General features: G+C 47.4%; 1 protein-coding gene across 2 annotated transcripts in view; it reads right to left on the bottom strand.

The window, feature by feature from the left end:
• LOC139059219 (cholinesterase-like) overlaps positions 1-18,068 on the bottom strand; it is a 66,067-nt gene that overhangs the window by 22,879 nt on the left and 25,120 nt on the right. Inside the window, exon 1 of one of the 2 annotated variants that reach the window (XM_070537344.1) lies at positions 16,237-16,506. The exons of the other annotated variant lie outside the window; for it this stretch is intronic. Coding sequence (XP_070393445.1) covers positions 16,237-16,257 — 21 coding nt within the window. The 5' untranslated portion in view covers positions 16,258-16,506. Of the gene's footprint in view, positions 1-16,236; positions 16,507-18,068 lie in introns of those variants that run through there. 2 annotated transcript variants of the gene reach the window in all.

The raw sequence follows: 18,068 nt of genomic DNA, 5'->3' as shown, positions 1-18,068 counted from the left end.
CGCGTGACCACACTTCCGTGCTTTTCAACATGATCGGGTATTTAGTAGGGGAGAACGAGAGAAGGAAGACAAAGAGAAGGAAGGCAGGCAGGTGAACCAAAAGAGCTTCCTATGTGCTGCCCTACACTGGGGACAAAGGAAAGGGAGAATATAGAGGGTAAAATAGGGAGAGAAAGAAAGAATCAACACTGCACGCACACAGCAGGACGGACAGCAGTACTACAATCGGTCGTTGAGGTTGGTGTCCCTCAAAAACTGCAGCACCGCGCAAATAACTTTCTGTGCCATCGACGGATGTAGCCAGCATCAAAGAAATTTATTTCAGAAAATGTTCTGCTAGAGTCCAGTCGACTTAGGGCGGCCGGTAAAGATCTGCGCTAGACGTCGCGTTGAGAGCGAATGTACAACAGGGGCTCGACGTTTTTTTTTTCAGAACCACAGGTGTCGCACATTGGTGTATCGGCCGCTTCCAAGACAGAAAGAATACGCTTTAGTAAACGCCACACCAACCATTAGGCGGTAGGTGTATATTTTATATCCAGGAGAAACTTCGTGTTTATTAAAGCCGCAGAAATACAATAGGTACCTAATTCAACAAACAGAGGCTTGACCACTCATCTTTGCAAAATGGGACAAAAATGGCCACGTTTGGTGTCCCATTCTGCAAATATAGACAAGAGCAGTAATTGTAACCACGCTAAAGAAAGAAAGAAATTTTCTCGAGGAGGAGGAGGAGGAGGAATGAACGTTTATTTTAAGAAACAGCGAGAAAGTGTCCTTTCTTCGCCCTAGGTGGGCGGCTCTCTCAGTCCAGAAAGCCGTTGGCTAATGCTGCAGCCCGGGCCCGGTCCACCAGACTTCGCTGATCGTCCAGGCTCTGTGCCTTTAACATTGCCTCCCACGTTTCTTCGATCGCTTGTAGCGGTTCTGAGGCATCATCATCACTGTTTTTCTCGCGGTGCGGGCACACCAACACCATGTGTGGGAGCGTGTCTGGAACGTCACAATACCGGCATAGGTATGAGAATTTGGTGGGGTGCATTCGGTGCATGATAATTCCGTGTACATACGTATTTGTTTGTAGTCTGCGGAGGGCGGTGGCTTCTTCCTTGCTTAATTTTGGATCAGGTGGAGGATATTGTCTTCTTTCCAGTCGGTAATGTTGCAATATTACGGCGTAGTTGATGGGAATGTCCTCCACCCTCGTCGCTTTCCGGAGACCATGCGGCAGGAAATCCCGGCTGGTATGCTCTCGGGCAGCAGCATGTGCTGTTTCGTTTCCTGCCAGGTGTTCGTGGCCTGGGGTCCATGCGACGTAGGTGTCGGGTAGTTCTTGGCGTCTTGTTATTTCTTTAAGAATCTTCACTGCTGCGGCAGAAATTCGGCCTCTTCGTAGGTTTCTACATGCCGTTTGCGAGTCGCTCAAGATGATTGCTGTATCTTTGCATGTGGCGATGCCGAGGACGATGGCCACTTCCTCCGCCGTTTCTGGATTTCTGGCCGGTATGGTGGCAGCGATTAGCTCCTTCCCTTGATTGTTGGTCACGGTAATTGCGTAAGCTCTTCTACCTGGGTATTTTGCCGCATCTGTATATCTCGTGTTCGGGTTCTTTGAGTATTTCTTGCTCAGCGCTCTCACTCTTGCTTGTCTTCTGTCTTTGTGGTATGTTGCATGCATGTTGCGAGGTATTGGAGCGACTGAGATAGAGTCACGAAGAAGTGGCGGCAATCGGGCTTTCGCGTCTGAGTCTGCTATGAAGTTTTCGCTGTATGCGAGCTTGCGAAGTACTGCTCTGCCTGTTTGAGTCAGCTTAAGGCGTTCCAGCTGGCTGGCTCTGTGCGCTTCGCTCATTTCTTCCCAGGTGTTATGGAGGCCAAGTTTGAGGAGTGTCGTGGTTGAGGTCGTACTGGGGAGTCCTAGTGCGCTCTTGATTGCTTTTCTGATGATGATGTTGAGTTTTTCAATTTCAGCTTTCTTGAGGAGTAGATACGGGGTGCCATATGTGATCCGGCTTATAAGGAGTGCTTGGATTAATTGGACGGTTTCTTGCTCTTTAAGTCCTCTTCTTTGGGTGGTTATACGCCGAATGAGATGGGTTACTTGTGTTAGGGTCTTTTGAAGCTTCGGAAGTGTAGCTGCCCCAGAACCGTCTTTATGTATTGTGAGGCCAAGGACGCGGAGGGAGCCAACTTGAGGGATATTGATTCCATTGAGTCTGACGTTGGGATCTGGAGCGACGTAGCCTGGTGGTCTTCCCCGGGTCCTTGCCTGGAGTATAAGTAGCTCCGATTTTTCGGGGGCGCACTGGAGACCGCATTTTGAGAGGTACTGTTCTATCTGATCGATTGCCTCTTGGAGGGTAGTTTGCTGTTGGCCGGTTGTGGACGCTTTTGTCCATAACGTTATATCGTCGGCATATATTGCATGGCTTAAATCTTCGATGCCATCGAGTTGTTGTGGGAGCTTAATCAGTGCGAGATTGAACAGCAAAGGTGAAATGACTGACCCTTGTGGAGTTCCTTTGTTGGGCATTTTGAACTTGTCGCTTCGGATGTTGCCTATACCCACCGTAGCCGTGCGATCTTTGAGAACGTCGTGTACGTATTGGTAGGTCCGGATTCCGCAGTTTGTATCTTGGAGATTTTGGAGGATTGCTTCATGCTTCACATTATCGAAGGCTCCTTTTACGTCTATTGTTAAAATAGAGAACTTTTTGTGGCGTTCTAGGTGGTCCAAGAGGTCTTCCTTGACCTGCAGTAGTATATCTTGTGCTGAGAGGAGCTGTCGGAAGCCAAACATTGTGTCGGGCATGAGTCCCGAGTCTTCGAGGTATGTGGTGAGGCGATTGTGAACCATGTGTTCGAGCAGCTTTCCAGCGCAGGAAGTAAGGGAGATGGGCCTTAGGTTGCTGATTTGTAGTGGCTTGTTGTGTTTTGGGATCATAATTACATTTGCGTGCTTCCATTCTGCTGGGAGCACACCTTTTTCCCAGCAGTTATTCATGTAGTCGAGGAGTCCATTTAGGGCCTTGTCTGGGAGGTTTCGTAGTATCTTGTTGGTCACCTTGTCATTTCCTGGCGATGTGTTACGGGTCAATTTGGCAAGGGCGGCATGGAGTTCAGGAAGCGTGAAAGGGCTGTCGAGGGTGAGATTTGGTTCGCCTTTGTACGGTCGGGGATCGGTAACCTTGGGGGCATTGTCTCCGACAAGTTTACGCTTGATTTCTTCCAGGATTTGTTTGTCTGTTCCTGGATGGGAGTTAATGATTTTCTTGAGGTCATGTCTTTGCTGGGTCTTGGTTCTGGTGGTAGCTAGAAGGGCTCGCAGTATATGCCAGGTCTTCTTCGTGCTTAGTGTGCCTTGAAGTTGGTCGCACAGTTTATGCCAATTCTGCCTGTTGAGTTGATCTCCGTATTCTTCCGCTTGCTTTGTTATGTGAGCGATCCGTCTCTGCAGTTTGCGGTTAAGTTTCATCTTTTTCCACCGCCTCAGTAGTCCTCTTCTGGCATCCCAAAGATGTAGGAGGTGAGAGTCTACGGCCGGCGTGTCCATCGTGAGTTGGATGACTTTAGTGTGCTTCTCCGCCGTCTTGACCACTTCGGTGAGCCACTCTTCAATGTTTTCGATGTTTTCTTCTATGTCATGTTCTCGGAAGGCCTTCCAATCCGTCAGCTTCGCCGTTCCTGTTCTACTCGGCTTCTTATGGTGCAGGATTTCAAGCTGAAGGATGTGGTGGTCGCTGCCGAGATTTTCTTCCAGTCGGGTCCATTCCGCCTTGGATATTCCTACTGTAAAGGTGAGGTCGGGATTTGTATCCCTGGACACACTGTTGCCTATTCGAGTCGGTAGTTTAGGATCATTCCAGAGGGTGAGGTGATTTTGTTGCGCCGAATCGTGCACTCGCGCTCCTTTCTTGGTCGTGTGCTGGTAACCCCATGCTGTGTGGGGGGCATTAAAATCCCCCATTATTACGAGTTTATGTCCTTTAGATAGTTTTCTGGCTTGCGTGATGATGTTTACAAAGTCGGATAACGGATCCCTGGGTGGGCTATATATGCATAGTACGAATAGTCTTTGGTGTGTCTTCTTCTCAGGTAGCACTTCCACTAGGGTGTGTTCCACGGTTGTTCCCTGAATTGCGTGATCCTGCGTGGTGAGATTTTTCTTCGTCAGGATGGCTGTTCTATGAGATCCGGTGTGTGTATCATATCCCTGTATGCGCAGATTGGTGTAATAAGTTTCTTGGATAGCGATGATATCTGGTTGTTCCAGTTTGGTCAGTTCTTGGAGGTTTGTTCTTTTGGTTCGAATAGAGCGACAGTTCCATTGCCACAGCTTCATTGGGAGTTGTGGTAATCTCTTCTTAGTATTACTCGCCATCTTGTTCGATATCGTTCTCTTCGCCCCGGGCCATGGATTCCGGTCTGGCTGCATTGTGGAGGTCTTTACGTGCTTTCTTGCGAGCCGTGTCGGTGTTGTTGAGTAGCTTTTCTACTGTGGCTTTCGTTACGTGGTTCTGCTTGGCATAGGACATGAAGTTGCTGAGGTCTTGGAGGGTAGCATGGATAGGGGCCAGCTGAGCGGTGATGTGTTCCAGGAGCTGTTGTGTTATCTCCTTGGCAAAAGTGGCCATGGCCTCCTGTATCTGCTTCCTTACCTCCATTGTTACGATTTCCTTGATTCTTTCTTCCGCAAGGGGTGGTGGGATGTTTGGCATTCCTTGAGGTTTCGAGGCTTGATTGGCGGTGTTTTGTTCTTTGCACCTTTGTATGAGCTTGTCAATGAGGACTTGCTGATTTTGGAGTTGTGCTCGCAGGTCTCGTTCGGTTTCCGTGGGTTCTTGTGCTCGTGTGTTTCCTCCTGCAGCGTCTGCATACGTGACTCGCTTTTGTGGGTTGCGTGTACGGGATCCAGATCGTGATCTTGACCGGGGTCCATCGTTTGCTTGACCACTTGATGATTTGGAGTCACTTCTGGATCTGCGTGGACTCCGTAGTGAGGTACTGCTCGATTCGGATAGTGCCGGAAAGTCTGAGTCTGAATTTGAGTTCCATCTGCGTTGCTGCTCTTGGATCTTGTTTTCCCATTGCAGTCTGATCTTGTACGGTGGTGGATTTGGCTTCAGTTTATGTCGGCACCCCTTCCCTGCTGTCTCATGGGGTTGTTGACAGATTTTACAGCTGGGTTGGCAGTCATGTTCTTCCGGTTGATTTTCCATCCCGCACATGTAGCAGAAGTTGATAAGTGGTTTCGGGCAGATATCCTGCCGGTGCCCTAGTTCTCCGCAGGTTCTGCAGTACTGCACAGATTTCCTGTATGGTTTGCAGCGGTAGTCACATCATTTATATATGATGTTGTATGGGACGTGCGGTCCGTCGAAGTAGATGAGTGCTGTTGACGATCTTCCCAGCATGCGTGCTGCGAGAACCGTGTATCTTACGGATACTCGTAGTCCTTGTAGTAGTTCTTCGCTCGTGCCTGGCGGGATGTTGTAGATTACGCCTTTGCTGATGCCCTCTGGGGTCCTGACATGTGCTTTGACTTCGTAAATGGACCCTCCAAGCTGGATGCTGGTGATCTTGAGGAGCATGTCGTACAGGTGCATGCTGACTTTATTTCGTTATACACATAGAGGATTAGCAATAGGTTACCTTGGAAAATTGTCTTGTCACGTGAATATATCTGTACTGGACTGCGTTTAGCAATGTGACATTGTACAGCTTCTAAAAAAAATGGCTGTGGCTTAGGTAAGGTTAAGCCCAGCATGCGAAGCATACTAGCCTTTATTTTAGTTGTTGAACCACTGTTTAGCCTGGTGAACTGCTGTTGCTTGGCTATATTTGGTTCGGCTAGACGAAGAAACAACTCATGCATTACTTCTTCGCCTTCAAGAGTGGAACGCGACAGCGTTCCCGTCGACCCGCCAAGGGGTGTAAGACAATGGGCTACAGGGCAGCGACTACGCGCCCCGCATTGGACGCGGTGAGCGTCGAGCAAAGCAGCGTTCGGCGCGGCAACGAAATGTGCGCCTGAGCAAGAGACGCACGCCTTAGAAACAGCGCGTTTCTAAGGCAACACCGCATTCACTAGAGGCGCTTTTGTACCGCTTTGAAGCGTTGTACTCGTGGCTCAGTGGTAGCGTCTCCGTCCCACACTCCGGAGACCCTGGTTCGATTCCCACCCAGCCCGTCTTGCAAGAGTTGAGCCAAAGCCACTTCTCCTCTGTCGTGACGTCACGGTGTCACGTGATTTCATGGTCACCGCCGCGCCTGAGGAGCTGGGTTGAGCCCTCGTAATATGCTTCGCATAAAAACGGAAACACATCGCATGAAAACAGGGAGAGCGTTGACCCACAGCCACCGTTGACTACGGTGGCTGTGGAGCCGCTATAGATATCTTTCAGTAATTTTACATACGTCTCGTCTACACCCTGATTCCGTAATGCATCCATGACTGCTGAGGTTTCGACAGAATCAAACGCTTTCTCGTAATCAATGAAAGCTATATATAAGGGTTGGTTATATTCCGCACATTTCTCTATCACCTGACTGATAGTGTGAATATGATTTATTGTTGAGTAGCCTTTACGGATATCCTGCCTGATCCTTTGCTTGACAGAAGTCTAAGGTGTTCCTGATTCTATTTGCGATTACCTTAGTAAATAGTTTGTAGGCAATGGACAGTAAGCTGATCGGTCTATAATTTTTCAAGTCTTTGGCGTCTCCTTTCTTATGAATTAGGATTATGTTAGCGTTCTTCCATGATTCCGGTACGCTCGAGGTCATGAGGCATTGCGTATACAGGGTGGCCAGATTCTCTAGAACAATCTGTCCACCATCCTTCAACAAATCTGCTGTTACCTGTTCTTCCCCAGCTGCCTTCCCCCTTTGCATATCTCCCAAGGCTTTCTTTACTTCTTCCGGCGTTACCTTTGGGATTTCGAATTCCTCTAGACTATTTTCTCTTCCATTATCGTCGTGGGTGTCACTGGTACTGTATAAATCTCTATAGAACTCCTCAGCCACTTCAACTATCTCATCCATATTAGTAATGATATTGCCGGCATAGTTGCACGCATAGGCCACGGCGAAGTTCGGCGCGTTCTTTGTGGACGCGATCCACAAATATGTGTCCCCGACCGTACAGTGACTATTAGAACGTATTAGGGTAAGCGCCACCTAATTGTTCAGTGGATGATGGCAATCGCAACCTTTTCAAAAATTTGTGGTCCTTACTTTAATGTTCGTCATTGTTGTTTTTTGAACGTTTCCGTAACTAATTATCAGCGTGCGAAACGCCTGGATGATTTTTGTTTATCTTACGTAAAAACAGTGCGGGATTGGGGAGAATATACTACAGTTCATTGAAGATCCGAAACGCATCTCACGGCCCTTAAACGGTAACTGATTGAGATGACCTGAACAAATAATGTGAAATGCACACTTTAGCGGACACTATTGCGAGCACAGCGGGTTGGCGCAGATGCATCGTAACAATTCTGACACGAGTTCATTAGGGCAGAACTGCCTACGTCGTATCCTGATACCTTATTTTGTAACAATTCCCGCAGAGAAAAAATAGTCCAGTAATCGCTATCTACCCTGCGCAACGCTCAGATTTATGGGAAACGCCAGGTGCTTCTCGTGACTTCTCTGTTGACCCTCCTTACGTCACGCGGGTAGCCAACAAGGCACTTGTATGCTCTAGCGTCCTGCTGCTTGTCAGACTCCAAGTCCAGCACTTTCCGAGGGTTCTCGCTCAGACGGAAATCACTGCGAAGCACCTACCATCTTCGCAAATTGAGTGAGGAATCCTGGCGCCTACCTCGGGGGAACCTAAGTCGGAAGTCGGCTTTGCTCAATTTTAACAAACTTTCTTTCGTGCCGTATTGCTCGGTCGTGAATATTACATTCTAAAATGGGGAAAGGTGATTGTTGTTGTTTCCTATGCGTTAGTGGAACCTGCTCGCCATGGCGGGTCGTTTGCATGAAATTAGTGAAAACAGCTCAGAAAATAAAACTATCTTGCTGGGGAAAAGACGTATTCCTGCATCGTTTTCATAGAGGAACAGTCGTCATAATATAGTAAATAGAAAATTCAATAAAACATAATAATGAATTTAGTTTTTAGGAAGGCAGACGATAGACGCCAAAAATAACGCTTTTCATCGCATTGCAAACATTCCGGAGGCTGTACTCCAACATGGAAGCTCCAAAGAAAAGCAGTACAGCGAAATTCATACTGAAGCCAAGTTTGCATATAGGGACATCGAGAAACCTTCTTAGGAAAATTGCCTAAGAGGAGTGGTTGAAAAAGAATTGTTCAATTTGCGTAGTACAGATCTGACATCTTCGTTTGCCTTTCGCCGTCAGCTCTAATTATTATGATCTGTGGTTGGTACGACTGGGTACTTCGAACGTCCACAGAGTGCAGAAAAGCGTTGTTTACTTCGCAATGCCTGAAGATAAGGTGATACGCGTGCCGTGTAAACAGCAACTAGGGGCAATGACTTTTCCAAAGACGGATGAGGATTTCCTTTCACAACCACGTGCCCCCCTCCCCTCCCCCCCAAAAAGCTAACTATTAGAAGGCTGCACCAAACGCAAAGCAGCAAAGCTGGACGCACCTTCTCAATTTCATCAGCTAGTTCGTTTCTGAGCGGCAATGGCAGGGGACTTTTGGCTAAAGTGAATTTCAGTTTTTATTTTGCAGAAATGGCTAAACGAGCTTGTTTGTCGACGTGAAAGCGAAGGCAATTTCCACGACAGTTTTACAGCGAAGCTGTGTGTGAATCGCATCCCGGAATTTCTTCAGTGACAGAACAGTCGACAGAAAGCCATTCCACGAATTCAAGCGAAAAGTGCATATCCTCATTGGAATTACGCATGCAAGACACACCACAGTAATCGGCTCAATAAAGACGACGAGGCAGGGAGAATTGCGAACCGTCCATGTGGCCCCGACCGCGCAAACTTGGAGCGTTTCACTGGAGCAATGCCAGGTTTCAGAGGGAGCTTGGGGGAACCAATTTTGTGTGGCCTGTGTTGTGTGTGACCGCTTGTTGTTTTAGACTGACCTCACAACCTTTACTTCACTGCCGGCCGTCGACCAACGCCTGATCGCCTTGGCTACGGAGAAGCAGTGCGTCTGCTCGGAGTGCGGTGAGGTGCGTGTTGGTTCTACAAGCCAAGATTCATTAGTAAAAGGTGCCGTGCCGCGTTTTGCAACAATACATGGGTATGTAATCACCGCGGTATCCCATCATCTCGAGGCTCTACATCGTGGAGGAGCGACTAGTCGCGCCTCGCCTTCCATTTATGTGCATATGGCGTTTGACGCACGGCAATGGATAGTTCGCCATTAAGGGCCCCACATACACAGATTTGCTGGCCATCCATCTTCAGAGTGGAATGGCACTGATTTTTTGTGGTATGCCTTTTCAATTTTCTTTGGTAGGTAGCATGTACAGGTTTACGGATCAGCCGCTGTTGCTCATATAGATCACGTACTCGTGACGCCTGCGGCAGAAAGGATGTTCCACATCCGTCGCCAAGGTGTGTGACTGACGGTTCTGGCAGTGTTAGTTCTAGTATAAAACATAAATAGCCCAGAAACTGGATGGGAGAACGGCACCGCGGTAGCTCAATTAATAAGAGCATTGCACGCGTAATGCGATGACGTGGGTTCGTATCTCACCTGCGGCCAATTGCTTGTTGATCTGCTTTCATTTCCCTTAATTCATCATTTCTTTTTTTCAATTAGTAAGTACAAGTAATTTCCCCAATGTTATCCTTCGTGTCTTTGTTTGTTCGTTGCTTATGATATGTATAATAAAAATCAGGCCCCTCGATTCCCTTTCCTCTCGTGTATATATATGAACGGTTTCGCGCCAGACCGCAAGGTATAACATTCAGAAAGGAATGTAGGGGAACGTTATGGCATATGTTTTTGATGACGTTCCGGCTGGACCGACGGGCCCTCCGGCTGACACGTCACTATATATATATACATACATATATATATATATATATATATATATATATATATATATATATATATATATATATATATATATATATATATATATATATATATATATATATATATATATATATATATATATATATGAGTGGCGCCTAATAATATCGTGCATAAAAAGCGTGGCTGTTGAGTTTGCCTTCCAAAATTATTCGGCAAAGTCCATTTCTCGCTTTTAGGGATTCTCACTCATGATGACTGCCACCTGCTGGATAAGCTGAACCGCTTGAATGGCGTTCGATAACTGGCAGCACATATTTATTTTTATCGCAGATAACTTAACATAAGCTTCTGTAGGCGTGTCAGGTGACTAGGACATCATACGGCTTCATCTCTCCTCTCGGAGTGAAACCAGCTGCCCTGTATTAAGCGTACCAGATAGGTAACAGAGGTGTTCGTGAATACCAAGTCAAGCTTCTATAGACAGATAGATTGAAAATGTTAATATCTATGGCGATTTAAAACCGCGTCCTGAAATACCGCACATACGCTGTGTAAGAGGCGTGAGAAAGCAATTTTCGTGATAACGTTGGTGTCTAAAAAATGGTGGCAGTGACGTATTTCCGGCTTCTCAATCGATTCCACCATAGGCAGGCCGCAAAAGGATTGCCTTTGAAGTCAGTTTCTCTCATTCAGAGGTAACTGTCGCTGGGGCGTGAATTTGGACGCCGGCTATCGCAATCAATTTTCTGCTCTACTATGACTTGGCGAATTTTGCACATCAAAAGTAGTCCAGCGTACGATGCTTAAAATTGGAAAATGGACACGGGGTTGTTTGTGCAATTTGCATAGGATCCAAAGGGGAACTTCGGGGGTCATAGTATTATTACTGTGCCGTTTCGCTCTCATGGTATTATAATCTTCTCGGGCCTTCGATGAAAGGAAGGAATCATTATGGCTAAGGTAACATCCAGAATATCAGCGGCAAAAATTCTTAACAGAGACCTATATGATATCAGTAGTATAGTATAAGTCTACTTCAGCGCACTTCCAAAGTCATATTTCCTGTAGGCCAATTTTTTTTTTAAAAGTCAGAACGATCACCCGAGAAGTGCCGCAGTCTAATAGTACCATTTGCTAAGTGTACCCTTGCTACCTAAAATATTCGGTAGGGAATATTGTGGCAACCGAGAACTTGGTTCGAATAGCAAGTGTAGCCTTTCTTCAAGGGTGCTTTTCATTCCTGCCGGCAGGGTGTCATAGAACTTAACACATCTATTTATCTGAATATCGCCTGGAATGTAACGTTCTTAATTTTGTCGTTAAAACAGTGGTCCATCTTTATTAGTGCGATTTATTAGGATTGAAGAAAGTGTAGATGCCAGATAATACCCTAAACGGCGCAATTTGATTTAGGGCATACGCAGCTTCCAGAATACAGGGTGATCATTTTTAAGTTTTATAGAATCTTTAAAAATAACTTGTTGTAGATAACATAATTCTAGTCCTTGAGCTGGATGATCTAGAGAGGCGGATATTGCACGAGAAATCAATACACATATTTCACTAATTAACAAACGTCAAGTAGTTATTATCTGAATGAATTACATTTTGGCAGATATTGCAATTGACGAATCGTAGCCGGTGAGTTTTCAAGGCGCATCCACTTGGAATGAATTTTCAGAATTACGTCAGTTTGGACATATGCACCATCAAACTTGGCGTGAGAATGCACCATTGTTCCAGTTACTTTTTTAACAAAGCGCTTTTTTATGCATTGAAGGACAGAACTAGCTGGAACGCCCATATACTTCGTTCTACACTTTGGGAAATCATACCTCGAAACTGGTATGGTATGGTATGGTATGGTATGGTATGGTATGGTATGGTATGGTATGGTATGGTATGGTATGGTATGGTATGGTAAAACTTTATTGAAGTCCTGCAGATCGTGAGTATTCACGAAGCGGGCCACTCCCACATAGGAACTGGAAGGCCGAGCCTCTCGGTCGCATCAAGGGCCTGCTGGACAACCCTGACTTGGTCAGCTAAAAGAGGGCTGCGAAGAACCGCCTCCCATTTGGCCGAGCTGTTATTGATGATAGAGCATGACCGGGCACACCGCCAGGGCATGTGTTCTAACCTGGCTATTTCTCCACAACCGTGGCAAGTACCGTCGGTGTAACTATCCGGATAGAGAGAGAGAAAGTAAGGACAGGAAAGGCAGGGAGGCCAACCAGAACAGCACCCAGTTTGCTACCCTACACTGGGGGTGGGGGAAAGGGGAATAGAAAGAGGAAATAAGGGAGAGAGTAAGCACTGAATGCGTGAGGGAGGGACACTATACAGAGCGACACTATACACGGTTTCTTAAGCAGGTGCACTTCAAGTATTGCACTAGTGCATGAATCGCTTTTCGTGCCAGTGACGGGCGTGACCACGGTCCGAGTATCTTTGACTCAGTGAACGGCGTTGAGTCCAGTCGGTGCAAAGTCGCCCGCAGAGAGAGGCGTTGTACATCGTAGCGAGGGCAGCTACACAATAGGCGCTCGATGGTTTCCTCGCACCTACAGGAGTCGCACATCGGGCTCTCGGCCATTCCCAAACGACAGGATAGGATAGATTTTATGTAAGAGCGACGGTTCGGGATACGTATTCGTTTGTAGTAGACGGGGCGTCAGTGCTTGAGTTCTGTTGGGCCATGGATGAGGAACGAAGTAGGCTCTATGGCTGAGACAGTAGTGTTTAGTAATCTCGTTGTAGGTGGAGGGCGTGTCCCTGTTCTCTGGGGAGTCGGCTTCCAATTGCTCGGGGGTAGCGCGGTGGGCAAGTTCACGCGCAGCCCCGTGAGCCGACTCGTTGAGGTTGGGAGGAACACCCTTTATCTGACCCTGATGTGCGGGAAACCAATAAAAGAAGTGGTGCGTGATGGCCTTGCCCACAAGAAGTCTGAGGGCCTGTTTGGAAACGGTACCTTTTTCAAATGGTCTGACTGCAGACTTTGAATCACTATAGATGACATCCCGTGAGTTACCCAGCAGGGCTAGTGCAATAGCCATTTGTTCAGCAATTTGGGAGTCCCTCGTCCGAACAGAAACAGCATTGGTCATTCCTTACCGACCATCGACGATGGTGAACGCCCGGCGTCCCCTACAAGAAGCGGCATCCACAAAGCTGACCTTTCGCTGATCACTGTGCACTTGCATAAGGATGTTGGCCGCTCTTGCTCTCCTTCTACCACGATTATGATCGGGGTGCATGTTCCTAGGTATGGACGCGACCGAAATGTTTTCACAAATCGATGGAGGAACGTCAGAGAACTCCTCCGCTACTCTAGCTGGTGTTAAGAACGGCCTACTGAGGTGCAAGTTTTGCCAGCCAGTTGCGACAGCGGCGTCAAACTTTCCCTGGAAGGCCGCCACAAACCTCTAGCCACGGTGTCACTAAGTCGACTGTGTGCGGATAACAATACGCGCGTCCTCGACTCTCCGTCGCTGGAGCCGAGTTCGACGAAGCAGGCTTTGTACCTAAACACGACACCGCCTACCCGGTCTGCCGCTAGCGGGGGAGTCCCCGAGAGAGCGTAGTTCGAGGCCCCTTCCCACGCGCCGTTTAAGACGCAAGACAATGGGCAACCGGCCGCGCTGCGGAGGTCAGCCCGGGGAATAAAAGGCACCTTTCCTGACGTAAGCCCCGAGTTTTACGAAGCCCGTCTGACGTCGGCTGAGGACCGTGAACCTGTGTGGAAGTGTGTGCGTGTGTAATCCCTCACGCAGAGAGGCGACTTGTTTACGATGACTGGTCGAACGTTTCCTTCACCTTCGGATCGAGGGAGGACCGTGTGTTTATAAACCGCTGTTGTAAGGCCGCTCAGTGCACTTTCTCTCGCAGTCATGCTCGACTGATGAACTGCAACGTCCTTATGTAGATACTGTAAACCCATATTCCTCGTTCTCGATGAGAAGCAGTCCTTCCCTTCAACAACGTCCTCAGCGTGGATAATTGGACGACGGCATGGGCCAGCTACCTTCTAATTCATGCCCGACTCCAATCTTGACAACTGGTTACGAACGATGGGATTGAGCCCCCAATCCTTACATTGGGTGATGTCCGAGTTCCTGCAAGATGGATCTCCCTGCCTTCGTTGTAGTGAGGCGAGTTAGCTGTGCGCGTTACTGGGCCTCTGCAATCTTTTCCAGAGTACTATGAAGGCAAAGCTTCATTAAGCGCTCTGTACAACTGTATACGGGTAACCCGAGAACCCGCTTAGTAATCTTCCTAAGTTGTGCATTCAATTTATCCTGATCTGCTCGTTTCCATCGATACATGGCTGCCATGTATGTAAAGTCACCCGGAACGAAGGCACGCATTAATCGAATTAAGTTATCCTCCTTGAGTCCATGATGCCGATTTGATACCCCCCGAACAAAATGAACGGCACTTTCAGTTATAGCAATTAGCTTACCTATAGTCTTGCCATTTGTACCCCTGACTCAAAGATTATGCCCAAGACCTTGACTGAATCGACTCTGGGTATGCGGCAACCGTTTCTTGTACATAGGTTTATGTCTCCGTCTTCTAACGATGTCCATCCCTTGGGCATTGGACCACGTTTCTTGGGACTATACAGTAAGAGTTCCGACTTCAAGGGCGAGCACCTGACACCGACGGGTTCCAGATAGGTTTTGATAGTGTCTATGGCATCCTGTAAGGCTCCCTCAACCTATCATGGCCTCCGGTGCACCATATAGTTATATCGTCAGCATACATTGTGTGTTTGATGCCTTCAATCTCGAGAAGCTTTCTAAGGCCGACCATGGCTGTATTGAATAAAGAGGGGGAAATGACTGCCCTTTGTGGTGCGCTTCTCTCGCCAAGTTTCAGCAGTTGTGATTTAAGATCGGCCACCGTGACGATAACCTTCCTATCCGAGAGGAACGATCTAACATAGTTGTAAAATGTCTCACCCAGATTGAGCCGAGATATATCGAGGCTAGGATATGCGAATATAAAACGTTGTCGAAGGCCTGCCCAAGATCAAGTCCCAAAATGGCCCGAGGGCCGCTAGAGTCTTTGTCTATGATTTGGTGCTTAATCAGTTTCGTAGTATCCTGTGCGCATAGGCCTGCTCTGAATCCTATCATACTATGGGGGTAAATGTCGTTATTCTCCAAGAGCCGGGAGACTCAATTCAGGATCGCGTGCTCCACTGCCTTCCCACACAGGATGTAAGCGAGGTGGGCCTCAAGTTGTCAAAGCTAGGTGTTTTGCCAGGTTTGGGGATGAGTACTGCGAGAGCAGTCTTCCAAGGCAATGGGACGGTTTCATTCCTCCAAATTTCATCATTTCCTTTGTGAGGTATGCGATTGATTTATCATCCAGATTTTGCAACGCCTTGTTGGAGATGCCTAGTGGCCCTGGTGCGGATCTACTATTGAGTCCATGTAGAGCCCCACGAATCTCCTCATCGCCAAACTCCGCATTCAGACAGGAATTGGCCTGGCCCTGGTAATCGAGATGTACAGGAGACCACCCTGACCCGACTGCGAGAAATTTGTCAGCAAGAGTGCTGATTAACTCATCCTCAGAGGTCATTCGTGAGGCCTCATGTATGGTTCTACCAATGACGTGCCTCTGATTAGACTTAGTATTGGTATCGTTAAGCAGATGCTTAAGCAAGTTCCAAGTTTTACCATTACGCATTTGGCCGGCTTTCGAATTGCAAACTCGTCCCACTGCTGTTTAGAGAGGGTTATACAATGCTCCTCAATGTGTTTGTTAATCTCAGATATATTTATTGCATAGCCTATGATTAAGTCTTTGACACTTCCATGTGTTGAGAATGGACTGTTTAGCCTGTAACATGCAAGACAAGTCCACTTGTAGAAACGTTGGCTCCTGCTTTCACCTTTTTCTCCTCTTGCTCATCGTCTTGGCACAAAGTAGTGGGTTTGAGTCCTAACGTTGGCGGCCGTATGATTTGGGAGTGGAATGCAAAATTTCTCGTGTATGATGCTTTCGGAGTGCGGCAATGAAACTTGGGTGGTCGAGAATAATTTAGAACATGCCCTCCCTCCCTCACCTCACCTATGCAATCTCGCAATGTCACTGTGTTGCTGTGAACAAATACTAAGTAAATAAATAAATAAATAAATAAAATCCACGTCGCGGCTTCTGCTCATTTGACTGCGATAGAAACATCCAAACTTTATGGTACCCCACCGGGGCCTGAAGAAGAACGGAATAATTGTACTCACGTTTCGGATCCGAATAGGCATCACGGATTTTGATGTGGCGTGCTTGAACTATTGGTACTTTCACACTTGAAGGGGGATAGTGAAGCAGGTGCTCAACGCGTGAGCAGCTGAGTAGACTTGCCGCTAGTTCCTGCGGCTCGCTGCTTGCGAGCAGAGCCCATTAGCTCACTGCCCGCTGCCGATGTTATGTCAGCTCATGTCTGATCGCCAAGATGCGGCTTCTGATTCCGTAGTATCTAGCATTGTCCGTAGCTCAGGAGCAACTTCATGCGGTTTCTCTCTCTTCTTTGCCATCGTCATTCTCGGAAGAGCAGTACCCGCAAAGTGAGAGAGGAACAAAGAAGTCGATCGCGTCCTCGCAAGATAACAAGCGTTGGTGTGCCGGCTTTATCTCGAAAAAGAGCGAAGGGCGTATTGCAGCAACTGGACGAAGGGTGCAGTCGTTGCCTGTATAGGCACCTTGGGGCCTTTCTTCTTTGACGTTCTTGCTGAGAGTCCGATAGTATTATTTTATTTTTGTTCTTGCTCTTGTTGTCCTTGCTCTTGTTGTCTTGTCTCTTGTTGATCTGCTGGAACTAAATAGCAGGCCAAAGAGTTGTATGTGTGTACATAATGTACCTTCTAGACATGTTTGGTGAAGTTTTTAGTCCTTATTAGGAGCTATTGTACTTTACCTTCTCTTGGACCCCTCACGTCTTCTACTTGACAAAGCGTTTGGTCGCTATTGTGGACCTTCTGGCGTTTCTCGGCGGAAAGTCCTGAGGCGCTACAGCACCATCAATGTTGAAATTATATAAAGCCCTATTTTTTAGCTTCCTGTGGTACAGCTTACCTATACTAGGAAATACTTGCACTACAAATATCCGCGGACTTCAGAGGGTGAAAGCGTAAGCACTCAAAACTTGTCTTGCTCGCCCAAAAGCTACGTCACTGATTGCGACTGTGGCCATGGATTGCCAGAGATTCTCCTTTGACTGTCTACATTGCTGCATACGTCCTGAAAGCACACATCCTACACCTAATTCGGATTCCTTCACACCATCTTGCTGGCTTGCCAGCAATGACGCCACATTCAACTTTTGCCAAAAGTATCGCAAGACATCACACCTATTTGCCAGCACAATTCACGCCTGCTACACGATTATTAGCCACATTGTGATGTCTGCACCGGCCGCAAGTACAATTGCCAATTCAGGGCATAAAAAACAAAACTGGAACAGGCAACTTTGGAATACATTAACAACGTACACAGATTCCACCTAAATGTCTACACAGATGGTTCTATAAAACTCAACAGCTCTGCTGCTTCAGTCATCATCCCCGCAAAATCTGCAGAAATCAAGGTAAAGGCTTCATGTGCTACCACTTCGACGTGTTCAAAACTTGCGGCACTCTGTGTTGCGTTGGATTTCATTATTCAGCCACCACCGCAATACTGGGCAGTCCTTAGTGACTCCAAGGCAGCCCTACAGTGCACACAAAGCCCAATGTGTCATGGACTCAATGAACAAGTGGCCTCAGAAATTCGGCAGATATATCATCGCAGCCGTGACAAAACACAAAACATAATATTTCAATGGCTTCCAGGACATTGCAACATCAGCGGGAATGAACATGCCGACGAAGGCACCCGATCTGCGCATGAAAGTGGTCAATGTGTCCTGATTCCGTTTTCAAGAACAACCGCTTCGGCGGGCTGCGATTTGATGTCTTGTGATGTACTTCATCCCTGTGGGACTCGAACATTTTCACCATTTGTCGTTTGCGCTAGTGTTCTCCGGATATACGGATGCATCTACTGACTGGACTATGACGACGAAAACAGACCATGC

Source organism: Dermacentor albipictus, chromosome 4 (genome assembly GCF_038994185.2).
Source record: "Dermacentor albipictus isolate Rhodes 1998 colony chromosome 4, USDA_Dalb.pri_finalv2, whole genome shotgun sequence".
Classification (NCBI taxonomy): domain Eukaryota; kingdom Metazoa; phylum Arthropoda; class Arachnida; order Ixodida; family Ixodidae; genus Dermacentor; species Dermacentor albipictus.
Note: the sequence above shows the minus strand (reverse complement) of the source record. Positions and strands in the feature narration are given on the sequence as shown.